The 17,012-nt window shown below is 49.8% G+C and overlaps 7 protein-coding genes across 7 annotated transcripts; 3 read left to right on the top strand and 4 right to left on the bottom strand.

Moving 5' to 3' along the window:
• Positions 1-128: 128 nt before the first annotated feature.
• EURHEDRAFT_71280 (uncharacterized protein) lies at positions 129-696 on the bottom strand. The gene is made up of 2 exons (XM_040787632.1): positions 496-696; positions 129-441 (listed from the first exon to the last, which is right to left on the bottom strand). The coding sequence occupies exons 1-2, from the start codon at positions 598-600 to the stop codon at positions 322-324; spliced, it is 225 nt and encodes a 74-aa protein (XP_040638502.1). The 5' UTR covers positions 601-696; the 3' UTR covers positions 129-321.
• EURHEDRAFT_71279 (uncharacterized protein) lies at positions 697-3,556 on the bottom strand. The gene is made up of 2 exons (XM_040787631.1): positions 3,242-3,556; positions 697-3,193 (listed from the first exon to the last, which is right to left on the bottom strand). The coding sequence occupies exons 1-2, from the start codon at positions 3,472-3,474 to the stop codon at positions 793-795; spliced, it is 2,634 nt and encodes an 877-aa protein (XP_040638503.1). The 5' UTR covers positions 3,475-3,556; the 3' UTR covers positions 697-792.
• Positions 3,557-4,658: 1,102 nt separating this feature from the next.
• On the bottom strand, positions 4,659-7,492 carry EURHEDRAFT_402929 (trehalose-6-phosphate synthase; the record flags this gene model as incomplete). The annotated part of the gene is made up of 3 exons (XM_040780178.1): positions 4,659-6,035; positions 6,086-7,421; positions 7,470-7,492. 3 exons carry the CDS (start codon positions 7,490-7,492, stop codon positions 4,659-4,661), a joined length of 2,736 nt encoding a protein of 911 aa, XP_040638504.1.
• Positions 7,493-8,488: 996 nt separating this feature from the next.
• Positions 8,489-10,120, top strand: EURHEDRAFT_377828 (glycosyltransferase family 20 protein; the record flags this gene model as incomplete). The annotated part of the gene is made up of 5 exons (XM_040779006.1): positions 8,489-8,789; positions 8,837-9,212; positions 9,268-9,638; positions 9,685-10,024; positions 10,078-10,120. The coding sequence occupies 5 exons, from the start codon at positions 8,489-8,491 to the stop codon at positions 10,118-10,120; spliced, it is 1,431 nt and encodes a 476-aa protein (XP_040638505.1).
• EURHEDRAFT_412636 (uncharacterized protein) lies at positions 10,078-10,656 on the top strand. The gene has a single exon (XM_040781952.1). The coding sequence runs from the start codon at positions 10,476-10,478 to the stop codon at positions 10,638-10,640; it is 165 nt and encodes a 54-aa protein (XP_040638506.1). The 5' UTR covers positions 10,078-10,475; the 3' UTR covers positions 10,641-10,656.
• Positions 10,657-13,168: 2,512 nt separating this feature from the next.
• On the top strand, positions 13,169-14,599 carry png1 (peptide-N4-(N-acetyl-beta-glucosaminyl)asparagine amidase; the record flags this gene model as incomplete). Its single annotated transcript, XM_040779007.1, has 3 exons — positions 13,169-13,734; positions 13,787-14,187; positions 14,238-14,599. 3 exons carry the CDS (start codon positions 13,169-13,171, stop codon positions 14,597-14,599), a joined length of 1,329 nt encoding a protein of 442 aa, XP_040638507.1.
• A 1,024-nt stretch (positions 14,600-15,623) lies between these two features.
• EURHEDRAFT_456862 (uncharacterized protein) lies at positions 15,624-16,715 on the bottom strand (the record flags this gene model as incomplete). The annotated part of the gene is made up of 3 exons (XM_040784383.1): positions 15,624-16,143; positions 16,199-16,595; positions 16,658-16,715. The coding sequence occupies 3 exons, from the start codon at positions 16,713-16,715 to the stop codon at positions 15,624-15,626; spliced, it is 975 nt and encodes a 324-aa protein (XP_040638508.1).
• Between the last annotated feature and the right edge of the window lie 297 nt (positions 16,716-17,012).

The raw sequence follows: 17,012 nt of genomic DNA on the forward strand, positions 1-17,012 counted from the left end.
CAGTAGAATCTGTTGGGGATAGATAACGCCTTTCTCTTTCCAGGTGCAGCGCTCACCTAGTTGAGTTCTATGTAACCAACTAGTTAACTAGCCATTTGGCTAACTGTAGTTATTGTTTTTAAAAGTGTGTAATGTCGTAGAACTTGTCTTCGCATAGACAGAAAGTCGCAAGGAATGACAAAGAGACTGCCAACTGTTGAAGGAAATTATTGTACTATCCCACTGGCTGTGCCAAAATCTATTTGCACAGTAGTTATTACTATCTTGCTTCGCTGATTCCATCACACTATCCCTACCTGCAACCGCAACGACAATAACCCATTATTTACTCCGACGTCCAAGAACCGTCATCAGTGGGGTCTTTGGTGTCCTTAAGTAGCCCAGCGCAGGGGGAAGGTAGTCGGCCGGGGTCTTATGGACAGTCGGCTGAGATCGTTCATGCTGACATTGTTAGCATCCACTCGAACGGACTTTCCTTTGACACCACCGACTTACAATCTCTTGTTCTGTCGAGGCGGGAACGGTAGGATGAAACCAGTAGGTATAGACCCGGTCGTTTGACGTCTCCAGACTGAGCCAAGTGCGGATTGCGTACAGCATCCAAAAATCATTGTGTCGTCGTAGAAGATTTTCACGATGCTTCTGGAGCTGTTCCTGCTCAGCACGGCTCTGTGAGGGTGCCACTTAGGGCGTTTCAACTTCTCCTTCACAGGCGATTGTGACGATTCTGTTATGAAGGGGACAATCTGCAGCTGCAAGTTCGAGAGCAATGTGTAGCCTGATATCATGTATTCAGCAAAACTTCCTCAGGTAGCTAGTCAAGTTATCGACACTAAATATTCCTGAATCCCACCACGAGTCCGGTCTGATTTCAAACTCTGGAAACTCATCCCCAAGGTGCGGCTCCTCAATGCCCGACAAGAGTCTGTGTTTCATCCCGTCAACACCAATAATGCTGGAGCGGTGTTCAAACATCTTGTCCACGAGAGTCCAGTATCTGTCTTCATAGTCGCCTTCGATGCTGGCCGCATCGGTCAGTTTCTTCATGGATTTTTTCAAATGATTGTCCGGTTTGACATTGTTGTCAAGAAGGAACCTAATGGTATCCAGCCGCTGTGATGTCTGCAGTTGAGTAAAACCCCTTGCTTCGTTGAACCAGCCATCCTTGTGCTTTCCAAAATTGACCCCTCCAAGCACTGAAGCTTCAAGCAGGGATATCGGCGTGGGGGGCTTCGAAAAGATCCATGGTAATATGGACTGACGCTTGACCTGCAGAATATGGGGACTAGCGTCGCACTTTGCCTGGACATACGGAAGACAACCCCAGGCCGCAGCGAAAGTTACAAGGCCATTATGAACTGTTCGGTTGCTGGTGGAGACGAATGTATCACGAAACATCGGCTCGAGATCAACAGGCAAAAGCCTTTTTGACTCGATACGGTCCAGGATCGTCACCAGTTTGGCTCTATTCTCGGCTGTGTTCTCAACCTCCCTGGCGAATTTAAGAATTCGGAAGATGCACTGCCTCCGAAAGTCTGCATAAGTTGGGGTCTCCATATTTGGCGGCCCAAGACGTTGAAGATGGCCAACCAAAACAGCAATCAGAGTCAGGATTGGGTAAAATCCATGTGGTCCCTGAGAGCGTATTTTGACCGAGTTTCTTTCCATTTGAAGCCAATCGAAGGCGGTCCGGTGGAGGAAGTCGACAGTCGGGGATCTCGAACGACGGGACTTTGCTGAAACCTGCAATATGCCTTTCGTATGCCCGGCAAGGAATCTGCTGACGAGTGGTATTATTGAATTTTCGCGAGACGGTCCAGGGAACCATATGGGCTGCAGTGGCTCCGTACAGTCAATGGCACACCACAGCAACGTCGCCTGTATTTGACCGTTCCACGTCCGCTTCCACTCCATGACGAGCTGATATAATTTGGACGCCATTTCTTGCTTCGACTCTCCGATTGTGCGCTGTATCGCTTCATATAATTCTTCAAGGCCACGAGGGAGAGCGTTGAAAGCTTTCCAGATTGCTGGAAGACGAGGGCTGTCCCGGGCTGTGGTGCGAAGTTGTTGGACCACGAGAACAACCCATAAAAACACTCCTTCGGCCCGATCTCTGATTTCCTCCATCAGTCTAGTGATGCTCTCTGGCTCCAATTGGCGTAGTTCCTGGATCCCATGACTGCTTCCAAGACGTCCCTTAATATAAATGTCGATGTCGAGTTTCGTAAGATCTTCCATCCTCAAGGAAGGGTTGTATCTGAACTCGTCCGAAAAGACATTCCACGGTCTACTGGAGATGCAAAGCTTTGGGTTGTATTCCCGGTGTAGCTGCTTGAAAAATGCAACCAGTTCTTCATGGTTTCCGTCATACTCATCGAGCCCATCGATGAAGAGAACTAAGGGCATCTTGTGCTGTATGTTGGACGCAAACCTCAGCAGGCATTCACGCAACTCCGTCCACTGCCAATCCGGCGACACTGCGTCGATTCCCGCAAGGTCAAACAAGATTCGTCTTCTGGGGGCAACAAGAGGACAAAGATCTGGTTGCTGAGAAAGGAGCTGGTAAAGCAGGGACCGGAGGAGACCAACTCGTGATCTCTGAGCTTTCGATCCGGGACCCCAGAAGTAGAAAGTGGCAAGAAAAAAGTGAGACCCACCCGCCCATTTGTAGAGGTCACTACGTAGACATTGGTGGGTGGAGATGAATTTCATCAATGTGCTCTTGCCTGACGCCGGTTTGCCTGTGATCCAGAAAATCTCCTTGTTCTCTGATTGCAGCCACTGCCTAAAGTTCTTACCTAGGCTAACATCTTGTTCATCGTTGAAGAGCCACTTGAATGTATCTGGATAGGCGGGTGCAATTCTTTCCCCTCGGTCGGTCATACCTTCAAACCGAAGACTGGCCAGAATCTTTGTGCACATAGTTTTCTGGTCTGTTGCGATGGGAGATGGGGTAGCCTTTTGATACTGATTCTGATCAGGCAGGTCAATGAGCCCACTTGACGCCCAAACTGCATCAGCAATCCTCGCCTGTCTCGTAGTGCCTTCCAGATTCCCACCAGTTGATATTCCCCGCAAGTCATCTTGCAACAGATTCATTGTGGTTTCAATCCGGCACACGAGTTCAACCAAAGATTTCATCCCCCCATTAATGCCCTCTGTTCGTTCACGCGTCTCCTTGGCCTCATCCCTGGGGTATTGTTAGCGTAGCGGCTTTCATTTCTATCAATATACATACCAAAGGCACATCAAGACATTCATGGTGACTTGAGTACGGATTCTGTCGAGTTTTTTGCGCCATTCCTCTACCTGTTTCTCAGACAAGAGAGCTCGAAACGAAGCTCGAGTACTCGATTCTAGAGTCCTAAGCTTATTCCCGCAAACATTCACCGTCATCTTTCCACAAAGAGCCTTCATTTCGCTCTCTGTTTCAATACATTCGCTGTTGAGCCGTGCGAGGGTTTCTGACATGCGAGGATAACTTGCCTCAAGTCCCTGAACGTTTTTTTGGGCCTCAAGAGCAACCGCAGAGAGATCTTTTGCCGATGTTTCTAGAGCAGACACCGCCTGGGGTTGTCCCCGGTCCGAGTCCCTGATCTCACAAAACTGGGTGACCAGTTTGCCGCCAAAATCCACAAACGCAATCACGCTGGATGCCACAGAGAGGGCTGATAGTGGATCCATGGCTTATTGTTCGCCGCCAATACCAAACAGCTTCGATGATGAGACAGATTAAGATGAGGATGGCAGTTTTCGAAATCAGTGGCCTTTCCCTTCCCGCATGGGTTCATTATATTATGCGTGTTGATCAAGCTGCGGCTGAGACTCAGACTTGTTCCTGTTGCCCGGTCATCAGAGAAATCAATATTTGCTTTTGATTGTACGGAGTACTTGTACAGGCACGTAAGCAACCACGTCTGATCATGTATTCTGGTATCTTCGCTTGTAATTAGGGTTATTAGGCCGGATAAAGGAAGTCTATATGGTTCAGAAATACTGAAGTTGACACGAGATCGCAAGAGTTTCATTGTGTATCCTTGTGCGCCTGATGTTGCTGTTAAGCGCTCGGTATTCGGCGTTCAGGGGTCTCTATTTTGTACCAATGTTTGCTTTATCCGTCAGGCTGACACATCCGCTGTGTACAATTTTCTTAACATAGATGCACTCTAATTTCTCATTAGTACTGGCAAAGAAAACCCATACCAAAGAGTCTATCAAAGACCATGCCCATGGACAAGTCTTGGTTTATGTGTTCGTGGCCTTCAGTGATGGATTTGGCGATAAGTGAGTGCGGGGGGGGGGGCTTTTGGATGAGGGCGTATTGGGGGTTGCTCTGCGGGTGCGAACGCTGTAGAGGAAAGGTAGGTTGTTAGGTCTGGGAGACCTGGATAAGGGAGGATGTGCATGGTGGTTGGATATTGCTGAATGTAGGGTTGTTGACCGTCTATAGTGAGCCAACCGTTGGATTAGAAATTTTGTAAAACACAGGGTGCTGTAGTAATATTGAGGTTGTATTTATGCCTGAATATTCAAATTCATATGCCAAGGCAGAAGCATCCTAAATGATTTATTTGAAGTAGCATAATAATATCCCAGAAGGCCATGCGCGCAAGGAATCTAGAAAGTAGCATATGCCCAAATGTGTACACCCACCACTAAACAACCACCTCAGTACACCCATGCAATACCCCATCAACAACCTCAAACCCATCCACCTTCGGTGAAGAAAGCATATTCACAATATCCGCTATTCCCATATTCCCCGGCAACACCGCCTTAGCCTCCGTAGCATGGTATCCCACCGTCAACGTAGTCACGTTTGGAATCTTTTCATCCGCACGCAGACGGTTGGCGTACCGGAACAGTGCCTCATCGCCGCGCGAACCACCCGCGACGAACAGAAAGTCTGGGGCCTTGGGTAGTCTGCGTAGGATGGATTCAGCCGCTACGGCTTTGGTAATGTCCAGTGGTTCCACGGTTACGGCGCCTTCTGTAAGGACGACGTGGATGGCTTCGCTGCCGCGGGAGCCGTTGATTTGGTCTGCGAGTTCGGAGGCTTGGTTTGCGGCGATTATGGGATCATGGGCGTCATTGTATCGAAAGGCTAGAAGACAGCGGCGCTCTTCTATTTGGCTTCCGTCGGTGCGCTCCTGGAAGTAGTCCATAACCTTGCGAACGCCGTTTCGCCAGTCTTTAATCTTTTCCATGTCGACCAGCGTCTCCCAGTGATTGGAGCCAATCTCTCGTACGAAGCATCCGTTTTCAGCGATGTATCCCACTCGACTGGGTAGCATATGGATGAGTGGCTCGAGTTGCTCTGGACTCTTGTTGCTCGTCACATATACCAGGTTCCTCGGGTCGTCGACTAGATGTCCTAGTAAGGCAGCTGGCTCTTTGTTGGACCTCGAATTCGCCTGCGCAAAGGTCCCCCCATCCTCAAGGAATATTAACCGCACGCTGGATTTTCCATATGACTTCTTGAGGGTGTTGACAGACAGGGACGAGACATGCTGTGGCTCGCGAGAGACTTGCGCTTTGTGAGACTTGGTTAAACACTCTTGCAATGAGCTCGCCCATGATAGTGCCGTGTGTGGTGCCATCCGGTCGAGCAAAAACTCCCAGTTACGCTGCTTCTGCTCCGGGCTCATTTCCAGAGCCTTGTTGATTGTATCCGCAACCTCTCGATAGTCCCAGGGGTTGACCAAAAGCTCGTGTCCGTTGAAAATGGAGGCGCTTCCCGCAAACTCGCTGAGAATGAGCGAGCCATGGCGCTGCGGTGCCAACTTGCCGTCCTGGCAGTAAAGATAGTCGTGACTCGTGAGATTCATACCTTCCCTCAGACTCGACACGATAAAGACTTCGGCCACATTCATGAGGGCTAGGAATTGTGAATAACTGATATCCTGTCTCAGGAGCACGAGGGGTTGATGCGTCAGCGAAGAGTAGGTAGAATTGATCCTCATGGCGATATTCGAAACTTGTGCCCCAAGTTCAGGCAATTCAGAGGCGGATGCGATTTGAATAAGGATAACCTAGATAAATCAGCTAGGTTTCCACTGTATACAGAGCTGCAAGAACTTACATTTTCTCTCCATTTAGGATACCGTTTCAGAAAGAGCTCATAAGCCATAAGCTTCTGCTTGATACCGCCAGGCGCATCAAGCCTATCTCTCGCGACAACCAAGTGCCTGCCACTGTACCTGGTCTGGATGTTGGTGATCCAATCCTGAACCTCAGAGGTCTGTCGCAACTCGTCCAGGGCCTTGAGGTCGACACCACAGGGGAAGTTATTAACTCTGATGAACCGGTTCGGGAGTTGTACACCGTCCACCATCACCTCCAAGCTGAGAAGGCGACTGCACGACTGCAAGAAATGGTGGCAATACTCTTCCGTTTGAAAGCCCACGAGATCTGCTCCAAGAAGGCCATCGAGCAAGGCCTTTCGTGCATTGAGACACCGAAACACTTCGGAAGATGGAAACGCAGCGTGCATGAAGAAACCAATCTCGGCACGCGGCAGCTTCTTTCTGAGGATCGATGGTAGAAGCAGGAGGTGATAGTCATGTATCCAGATACTATCACTAGGTCTCCAGTGGGCAACAATGGTTTTTGCAAACGCTTCATTAACTTTCACGTACTGCTTCCAAGAATAGTCATCGTACTCTGTGTGTCGCGGGCTCTCCTGCATCTGGTAATGGAAAGCTGGCCATAGGACCGCGCGGCAAAAGTGCGAGTAGTGCCCGACAAACTCCCGATCGTCGACAAACACCGTAAGCGACTCAAACTCATCTTCGAGGGTCTCGGAAATACTGGCGCGCGTTTCGTCCTTGAGGGGGTCGGTTGGCATCCCGAGCGTACCAACCCACATCTTGTCCGCTAACAAACCCGCTTCTTCGGCGGCATTAACAGCGTTTCGAAGGCTCCCGTTGCCTTGTTCTGCCGCCTTAACAACCCAGTCAGCATCTGACAAGAGTGCGCGCGGGCTTCCATTGCCTCCTTCCAACGGGGTATCATATGTTGCTCCATCGAGAAACTGTGGGAGGCCTTGTTTGACCACTGGATCTTGGCTGCTGGCGATCGTTGGTGCAGGATACGAAGCGACTGCGGGCCGTGGTTGGTTGAACTTACGGCTTTGGCCCCAAGAAACCGGACGGGGCTCACTGAGACCCGGACCGTTGGGATCGTCCGCGCTGGGGATTTCACCCGCGGATTGAGACACATACGGCTTGAAGATTTTCTCATAGTCTGTAGTCGCTCCGGGCGTCAAAGTCGCAGTAGTTGCTTTCGAGAACCGTCTTCGACGAGCGTCCGCCAACCGTCCTACGATTTGACCATCGAGCGAGGAAGAACTGGTGGATGACTGGCGACGAGCATTTCTCAGCTCGGTCGCTTGAAAGTCGATTGTATACGGAAGGAAACTAGATATGTTAGCACTCAACTAGCGCACAAGGAGAATACAGACATACAGTGAAGCGATGAAGACTGTCATGACACTGTCTCCACGTACGATCTAGATGGCGGCAAAAATCCTAGGATTGAGGGGTGAAAATGACGATAGGACTAGGCTTGAGACGATTGAAGAAACTTGTCGAAGATAATAATGGAAAGCGAGGGTTATAAATTCGGCAGCCAGTCCCCCGCAATAGAAACCAGGCCGAGAGAACCAAATACCGTCAGATGCCCGCACGGCGGCTTGGATAAACAGAGGGCAGGTGGTGACGTTGATGATTGGATCGTCAACCCTGGAAAAGCAGTAAACCACAGGAACATTCCGGGCTGTTCGGGAATGCCAGAGTAAGATCGCAAGGATTCTGATGCTTCTAGACCAAATGGGCTATTGTTGTTTCGTTTCGTTCTGTCACTATTTTGGCGAAGAGAGGGGAAAGCGCGATATATTCCAACCCGGCAGATGACCGGACACCCGACTACTATACGTGGAGGGCTATGGCCTCGTTCCATGCGATTCTCACGGTTCGCCAGGATTATTTCGGATCCCTTTCCCCCTCAGAAGGCAGCTTCTGGACAGTTCGACCGGCTCGGCATCAAGCAGGATATTGGGAGTCCGTGGCGTAGAAGCGGCCAGAAACAGGAACCAAGCGGGGTGGCACGTGTGAGAAGGGGAGGAACAATATCCAGACGAGTAATTACCGGAATAATAAGCTGAAGAATAGTATTAACTAGGAATAACGTTGGGCTGACAATAATAGAAGAGAATAATAAGGATAAGCAGTAGGGTGGTGTTCGTTAGTGAACTGGTGGGAACGAAGACTTCAAAACATCACCAGCAAAAAACCAGCGTCGCGGTTTCCTCTTGCGCTTTTTTCTTTCCCAGTCGCTATTATACTATACTAAGTGCACAACTAATTAACTACGGCTGTCAGCTTCAATTCATTCACTGCTATATATATTCCGCCATTTAGCTTCTGTCAAAGCTTTCTTCCTTTTCCCGACCCCACTAAAACCACTCACATAAGACAACATCGCCATGTCGAACAACGGCGACTCATTGGGCGATTCTCGTTTGCTGCTCGTTTCCAATCGTCTCCCGATCACCATTCGACGCTCTGAGTCGGGTAATTATGACTTTTCCATGTCGTCTGGTGGTCTCGTGACCGGTCTCAGTGGACTGTCCAAGACAGCGACCTTCCAGTGGTATGGCTGGCCTGGTCTGGAGGTTCCCGAGGACGAGATCAAAACCGTGACGCAGAAACTGAAGGAGGAGTTCAACGCGACTCCAGTGTTTATGGATGACAAGTTAGCGGATCGCCACTACAACGGCTTCTCGAGTATGTCCTACCCCTCTGTTAGTCATGGTTATCGCTGACCCGTGTAGACTCGATTCTCTGGCCGCTACTACACTATCACCCCGGTGAAATCGTTTTCGACGAAGGTGCCTGGGATGCCTACCGTGAGGCCAACCGCTTCTTTGCTCAGACGATTGCCAATGAGGCGAAAGACGGTGACCTGGTCTGGGTTCACGATTATCACTTGATGCTTCTGCCGCAGATGCTCCGCGAAGAGCTCCAGACACTTGGCAAAAAGGACATTCGAATCGGGTTCTTCCTACACACGCCGTTCCCTAGTAATGAGATCTACCGGATCCTACCAGTACGAAGGGAGTTGCTGCAGGGTGTGTTGCACTGCGATTTGATCGGTTTCCATACGTATGACTATGCTCGCCATTTCCTGGGCAGTTGCGCTCACTTGCTGTAAGTCCTTTAGCCATAGATCTATCTGCAGAACTGCAGAGCTAACCACCTTCAGGGGATTGATCACTACTCCCAGCAGCGTCAAATACGAAAATAGGAATGTTTCCGTGGGAGCTTTCCCTATTGGCATTGATCCGGACAAGTTCGCAGAAGGCCTGAAAAGCCCCAAGATCCAGAACCGCATCGCAAGTCTGGAGAGCAAGTTCCGTGGCACCAAGTTGATGGTCAGCGTTGATCGTCTCGACTATATCAAAGGTATTCCGCAGAAGTTGCACGCGTTGGAGGTGTTCCTTTCCAGTCATCCAGAATGGGTTGGCAAGGTGGTATTAGTGCAAGTTGCCGTCCCAAGTCGCCAAGACGTGGAAGAGTATCAGAACCTGAGGGCAGTGGTCAATGAGCTAGTGGGAAGAATCAATGGCAAATTTGGTAAGTCTTCGGCGCTCCATCCAAGTGCGTCATGCTAACCTGAAAGGCACGGTGGACTACATGCCGATTCACTTTATGCACAAGTCGGTGAGCTTTGATGAGCTGGTTGCGTTGTACGCGGTCTCTGATGCTTGCGTCGTCTCCTCCACTCGGGACGGCATGAATCTGGTGTCTTTCGAGTATATTGCCACGCAGCAGCGGCGCAAGGGCGTGTTGATTCTCTCTGAGTTTGCCGGGGCCGCACAGAGCCTAAACGGCAGCATCGTCGTGAACCCGTGGAATACAGAGGAACTCGCCCGTGCGTACCACCAAGCCGTCTCCATGGGCGAGGAGCAAAAGGCTCAACAATTTGAGAAGCTCTACAAATACATCTCGAAATACACCAGGTACGTGGCCATTGCGCTGATCTTGACACATGACGCATGCTAACTTTCCGCAGTGCGTTCTGGGGACAGTCATTCGTGGCCGAGTTATCTCGATAGCGGATGAAGATGAATTTTTTTTCCCCCTCTCTCTCTTTCTTTTTTTGCATTGATAGCGTGCGGGTCTTTTATGTGTTTGGCGGCATCAAGCGACGATTCAATCAGTAGGCCACGAGTTCACGAATACAATTGGCAGCCTGCATGGTTTACAGGTACGTGGCGGAAAAGTGTACAAGCCGATGGCGTTCCACTAGTCAGATGAGTACGCGCAAGCCTCGTAGGCAGATTGGGAGGTTGATGGATGTTCGTATCTTGCATGCAGATACGCAGGTAGATATACGAGTGCAGAAGATCAAAGCGTAGGGCTGTTCTGTACAAGTAGCAAGGTACATACGTACTCTGGACACTGGGCTCCATGAGTGATACAAGTACATACTTGTCAGCATCTGAAATGCAGGCCAATGATAGCCAAGCTCAAATAAGGATTATTAACGCCCTGTTCTATGCCGGTATTGACTATGCTCTATCCATACTCGTATACGAAAAATCCTATAACGCCCAACAGTCTACCCAACGATGACGAATCACACCCCTTCATAATAAGTCAGCTGACCCTACCCAAATCCACTGTCCCGTCCACCGTCTAGTCCTGTTTGGGTAAATGTAGCGGATTCTGCCGCTGTACAGAGGCCGGTCGCGCGGACTCGGACTCGGCATTTTGTCCGAGTCCGAAGCTGCTCCGCGCCGTGGGTGTAGGGGGTATGGTCTTGAATAGAAGGGTTTGATTTGGTTTGGAGTTTGGGCTGTGCGTGGTTGTGGGAAAGCTTGGCGTGTGCTTGTTTGAAACCTCTTCCATGTACTTGTACATCTCACATCTTCTGCAACATATAACATACAGTACAAAGTAGCACAGAGCGTCAAGAAAGAAAAGGGTCGATCCCAGGGTCCATCACTTGGCTCAATGTCGCAATTATGAATCATGATGACAAGCAGCCGATATTCTAGAACGGCCCTATAAAAGTCTACTTTATTTTGCTTTTTGGATGATGAATCAATATTCCGACTTTTTTATCTTGTTTTTGAGAAGGCTAATCGTATGTACCCCGTACTAACCAGGAAGGGTGTCTGTTCAATGGCCAAGAACTCAAAACCAATGATTGGCGACCGGCCCGTCACACTTTGAAGATCATTCAACCATGCATAGAATATTTCCTCGGAGGATCAGTTATCATTCTTACAATTTTTGTTATACAAGTAGTGAGTGGAGTATCTCTATCAACTTAGATTTCTCTCTCGACATGCCGTTACCCTGTACCTGTACTACTCTATACTCTCACAGGTAATCGCCTGTACAAGTACTGCACCCTGTACACGCTATAAATAGCATCCCCAAAACAGCAAAAGCCAAGCCCCCTTGCCAGTTGGACCCTTTTGTCTCTTGTCAGTGGGTCCAGATCTTGCCAAGAGGACAAGCTTGCGCGTCTCCGCCACTCACAGCAGACGGAAGGGCTGTTGTTCCGTTCCGTGTTATTCTACATCGTACATGTACTTGTACGGAGACGATGGAGGTATGGGGAAGGGTGATGGCAGGTATGTATGATGTATGGTTGTCTACGGAGCAGAGTAGAGCTAGAATGGGCTGTATCGAGGTTGGATTCTAGAAGACGAGTACGTGACTCAGGACTGACACCGTAAGTGATCACTGCTCAAAAAGTAAGACATGACTTGACTTTCTGTATGATGATCAGCGTAGGCCACATGACTTGTCCCGTCTTGTTTTCGTTCAGGGTCCAGTCCAGATGTACGAGTCAAGTGTATATAGAGATGAGGATCAGATAATATTGAACAAGAACCATGGATTATTGTCCTTCTACCCCGTAGGTTATAGGAGATACTTAGGAGACTAAGTAACCGTTGATGTTCATTATTCCGACAACGCGTCTTTAATAAGAACAGGTGGTGATTCGTCAGCTCGGTTCCGTGGTTACGACGGGGGTTCATAAGGCTACGGATTCAGCCGCTTTACTCTGTACAGTAGAAGAGGCAGTGTAGCAATAGTGTTCATAAGAGTACACCACAGCGACTTGACCCTTGCGGTTGTCAGAGGATGACATGTCGTTGATCGCGCCGCGTAATAGTGCACTGTTAAGGGTCTGTTTGTGTGCCTAGTGCATGGACAGGACGGAGATTCTGCAATACATCTGGCAAGCTAGTGAATGTTGGGAGCTTGCGTACTCGTAGTCCGATCAGTCTGCCGCGTGGTGACCGGATCTACGATTCGTGTACGGAGTACGTACAAGTTGGAGGACTCTATGTATGTAGACGGACGGGATAATCATAATAATTCACTCTTGAGAAAATGAAGCTGTACAGATACTTGCTGATAAGGAAACTCTGCTCTGGAGCACAGAGAGTACTGTTGTGTATAGTTGTATTGTATGTACACGACGATCTCTTGGCACTACTGTTTCGGGAGCGGCACAACACGCGGCTTGCGGCGCGCTGATTGGGGCAGGGCTGGGCGGCTGACGACGCTTTTTCACTGCTGGCGTGGATGAAGGAGTTTTCTCTATAGGATTCTCTCTATGGTGACTGACTGTACTCTCTCTGTATTTGTTCTTTATTCTGTCTATTCGACTTCTTTCTCTCGGTGTGGTCTCTGTGTATACTCTAGTTACTCTACAGAGTTCTGTACCTTACAATACTCACAACTATACCTGTACTCACAGTGGCAAGGCTGTGCGCGACCGACTGCCAACACTAGCCTACCACCTAATCCTGCGCTAAACCCAAATCTGCTCTCGCTCTCCCTCGTTCCTCTTTCACCCTCTTTACCTCTCTCTCTCCTACAACCACCCGTTGTCCATCGCCATCCTTCATCGTCTTCGATCATTCAACAATTGTCGTTTTGTGTGGACTGGCAAGAGAGGATAGTTTGTTATCCATCTCATTGAATTTCTTCAGGCGAAAGAAAACCACTCGATCCTCGATAACTCGACTCATCCATTGTTCCATCCATCCACCATCCTGGAGTACTAAACCATCCAAGCCAGCTGCCGTCGGTGTGACCTTCTCCCCTCCCCTCCTTTCACCACCACAATCACCACCATGGCAGACGGCTTCCATCCTCACGGCCACCCGATGCCGTCCAGCAACAACATCGATGCCGGCGAACTCACCAACCAGTTCGAACAACTCATGCGCAACAAGCGATTCAACCGGCTCCAAGAGCAGTCGCAGCAATCTCGTTCTCACTCTCCTTCGCCAGCTCTGTCTGCTTCTCCCGCTGCTTATCCTCCACCACCCCCTTCGCGGGCACCGCCGCCGCCGCCCCCGATCGCTCATCACCAGTACCCCGTCTCTCCTCAACCGCAACAACATCAACAACCTCACAGAGCATCGCCGTCTCCAGCAATCAGAGGTCTTCCGATCGTTCCTGCACCGCCGCAAGATCCGTCTTCGCTGAAGTTCCGAAACCTGCTCCATGTCCTGTCTGTTACGCCGACCAAATACGAAAACCCTGGCCTCCTGGATGAGGCCCTGGCCTTGATTCCACTCGACAGGTTATACTCGGAGGCAGAAGAGGAAAGCCAGATCATGCAGGCTCAAGCCGCCAGTGTAGGGGGAAAGCCTGAATGGGGCTACCAAGATTGCGTCATCAGATCTCTCCTAAGGTATGCTCCCTTTGTTTCTCCGTCTCTGCACTCAACACTAACGACGTCACAGATGGTTCAAGCGCTCGTTCTTTCAATTCGTCAACAACCCTTCCTGTCCTCGATGCTTCATGCCTACAATCGCCGGAGGCATGACTCCCCCGTCTCCCGATGAGACCGCCCGTGGCGCCACCCGAGTCGAACTCTACCGATGCTCTGAAAGCACCTGCGGCGCTTTTGAACGATTCCCTCGCTACTCGGACGTCTGGCAACTTCTGCAAACCCGTCGTGGTCGTGTTGGTGAATGGGCCAACTGCTTCAGCATGTTCTGCCGGGCGATCGGTGGTCGTGTGCGTTGGGTCTGGAACTCGGAGGACTACGTCTGGACAGAGGTCTATTCGGAGCACCAGAGACGATGGATTCATGTCGACGCCTGCGAAGAGGCATGGGATCAACCACGTCTCTACACTGAGGGTAAGCTTGGTCCATGCACTACGATTAGAAACAGCCGCTAACTTGCATAGGATGGGGTCGCAAGATCGCTTACTGCGTCGCCTTCTCAATCGAAGGCGCGACCGATGTCACTCGACGATATGTTCGAAGCCCAAGCAAACACGGTTCTCCCCGCAACCGCGCTCCCGAAGAGGTCCTCCTGTGGGTAATCCACGAGATCCGGAACAAGCGTCGAGGGGAATTGGGCAAGACCGACCAGAAGCGATTGATCAAGGAGGATGAACGGGAAGAGCGCGAGCTCCGCGCCTACATGGCCTCTGGCCTTGCAGCTGAAATCAACAATCTCTTTCCTCTCAACCAGGTCCCCGACGAACAAAAGGTCCGTTCGTCTCACCAGGAAGCCGCCGCAGAGTGGCAGACAGGAGGACGGTAAACCCGACATACCGGTTTTATTTCCCTCAATCTACTCGTCTTAAAGAGTGTCAGGATTCGCCGGTCGCATTCCTCTATCGCCGACCGAATCGTACCTGAATACTTGACACACCCCGACCGATACGAAGGCATTCGGCTGACCATGTCTGACCATGTTTCACTTGGACAATGAAACCCCTGTCTCCAGCTACGCGCTGCTCTACGAGTCAGGACGTTGGTCCCTGGATACATCAGCACGAATTATCGATCGGTACTCCGATTTAGGATTGGAGCACCATGCTCCTCGCTTTTCTCGTCGAAGGGCCACAGGCCCGGGATCGTTCGAGATGAGATGCAGTGTACGCACTGTTACTACGATTTTGTCATTGTGACATCTACGGCTGACTGCCGACTTTCTTTTATTCCTGTCACACTATACCATCTTTGGATATTTCCTTTTTCTTTTTTGTCTCTGCATGTCCAAGTTGACAGCCTTCTTTTATCTCCTTTTCTTTTCCTTGTGTATGACCAGGCGTCAAGCGATTTACTATAAATTTTAATTGGATATGGGTCAAGGGACCATGGGTCGAAGGCGTGATTGAAGATCTAATTTCTTTCCTTACTACGTACTATGATGATAACGGGAGGGCTCGTGAAACAAAATCTGCATTTTTTTTTTCTTTTTTTTTTTTTCATATCGGCGGCATAGCATAGCAATCCAACTGCCTCTTTTGACAACAATCATCAACGTCCCGTCTTGGTGCTACTACTGCATGTTTCAGAATAGTCCTGCACTACACTCTATATGGTAGTTGTGTCGTTCCTCGACCAGACCCTGAACCGAGACTAGCGGGTTGCGTTTAATTGTGATGCGCGCTCCCCGCGGGGCGGAGGGGGTTATTTTGAGAGCGTTCTTTTGCTGGTTTTGGTTAGTGCATATTGCATAAACAGGCGTGAACATTAGCGTGTTTATCTTGTTGCATAAATAAGAATGTGTGAACTATGTACACTGAAAAATAAGGGTAGGAAAAAAAAAAAAAAGGACATCAAACCCTAAAAACACACCCCAACCCCCTCTCCTTAACCTCAGCATTCAACCTCCTCACCTCGTTCACATAATATGGTTGTTTGGGGAGTATAACTTCCCAATACCCCCCTTCCCCATCCCTATCTTCCTCTTCCGTATCCGCTATTCTCCTCGACCCCCGATTCCTGCTCTTAATAACAACATCCCGCAACGGCTCCAGAAATACTGGTATCCTCGATGCACTCTCCGCGAACCATCCACCATCCAGCACCAACGTGAATCTTTCAAGATTTGTGAGTGAGCATACAGTAGCGCAGGTTTGTGTCCACTGCACGCGGCCGGAGGTGAAGTATATTTGTTTCACGGGGTCTTTGCTGGGGAGCCAGTGGCCAGGAAAGGCGTAGTGGAGGGTCAGGGTGCGGATGTTGGACAATGGGTTTGACGGGGAGGAGGGTGAGGAGAGGAGATAAGGAAGGGACCAGGTCGAGGGGATTGTAAAGGCGTTGTTTGTGTAGAGGATGTGTCCTGCTTCTGTGTATCTGTTTGCGCATTAGTATGTATCCATAGATCAGTGGATATGGGAGGCGGGCGTACATCTGCCTACAAACAAGCATAACCCCCAACAGCCCCCTCACCCCCGTATCCGTCCCTCGTTTCGCGCATGCCCGCCGCGACGGTAACCCCGTCTGGCAAACATCGCACATCTTCCCCTTAACCTTATGCGTATTCTTATTCCCATTCCCATCAGAATCAGTGCAGACGACGTACCCCATCCGCCGATTCGCCCACTGAACAATATGTATGCATTTCCCACCGAGGACGTACTCCCATATCAACAGGCGGAGTTCGGGGGAGAGTTTTGCGAGGAGCGGGGAGTGTGGTTGGAAGGGGTAGTAGTTTGTTTGGCTTAGGTTGTATTCATTGTTGTGCGCGTGTTGGATCTCGTGATCGTGGTGAGGGTGTGGTTGAAGTTGGTGTTTGGGGTGGTTGTCTGCGCTTGTTAGTACACAGTACTTGAGTATAGATTGAATGAAGGGGAGGGGAAGAACATACTTAGGTATCGCTGCGCGATGACATCTTCCCATGAGAAAACACCTTGCTTTATCGTCATTTTGCTCGGTACTGCCTTCGATTTTCGTATAGTATACTCGTGTATATACTCCGTCCGTCTTCCGTCCGATCAATAAGAATGAATGCGACAACGCAATGCGCTGCAGTAAGAATGTAGCAACAATAAGCAGTATAAATAATCACAGGGAATGCATATAATTGATCGGAATAATCGCGCACTGCACTTTTGTATCCGGCTCAATTCATTTATTACCCTATACTCGTTCTTGCAGAAGAGGGGTGGTGTCCTGGACTGGTGCTTGTGCTTGTACTCCGCAGGTAAGCGCGATCAATCACC

This window comes from Aspergillus ruber (genome assembly GCF_000600275.1).
Source record: "Aspergillus ruber CBS 135680 unplaced genomic scaffold scaffold00014, whole genome shotgun sequence".
NCBI lineage: Eukaryota > Fungi > Ascomycota > Eurotiomycetes > Eurotiales > Aspergillaceae > Aspergillus > Aspergillus ruber.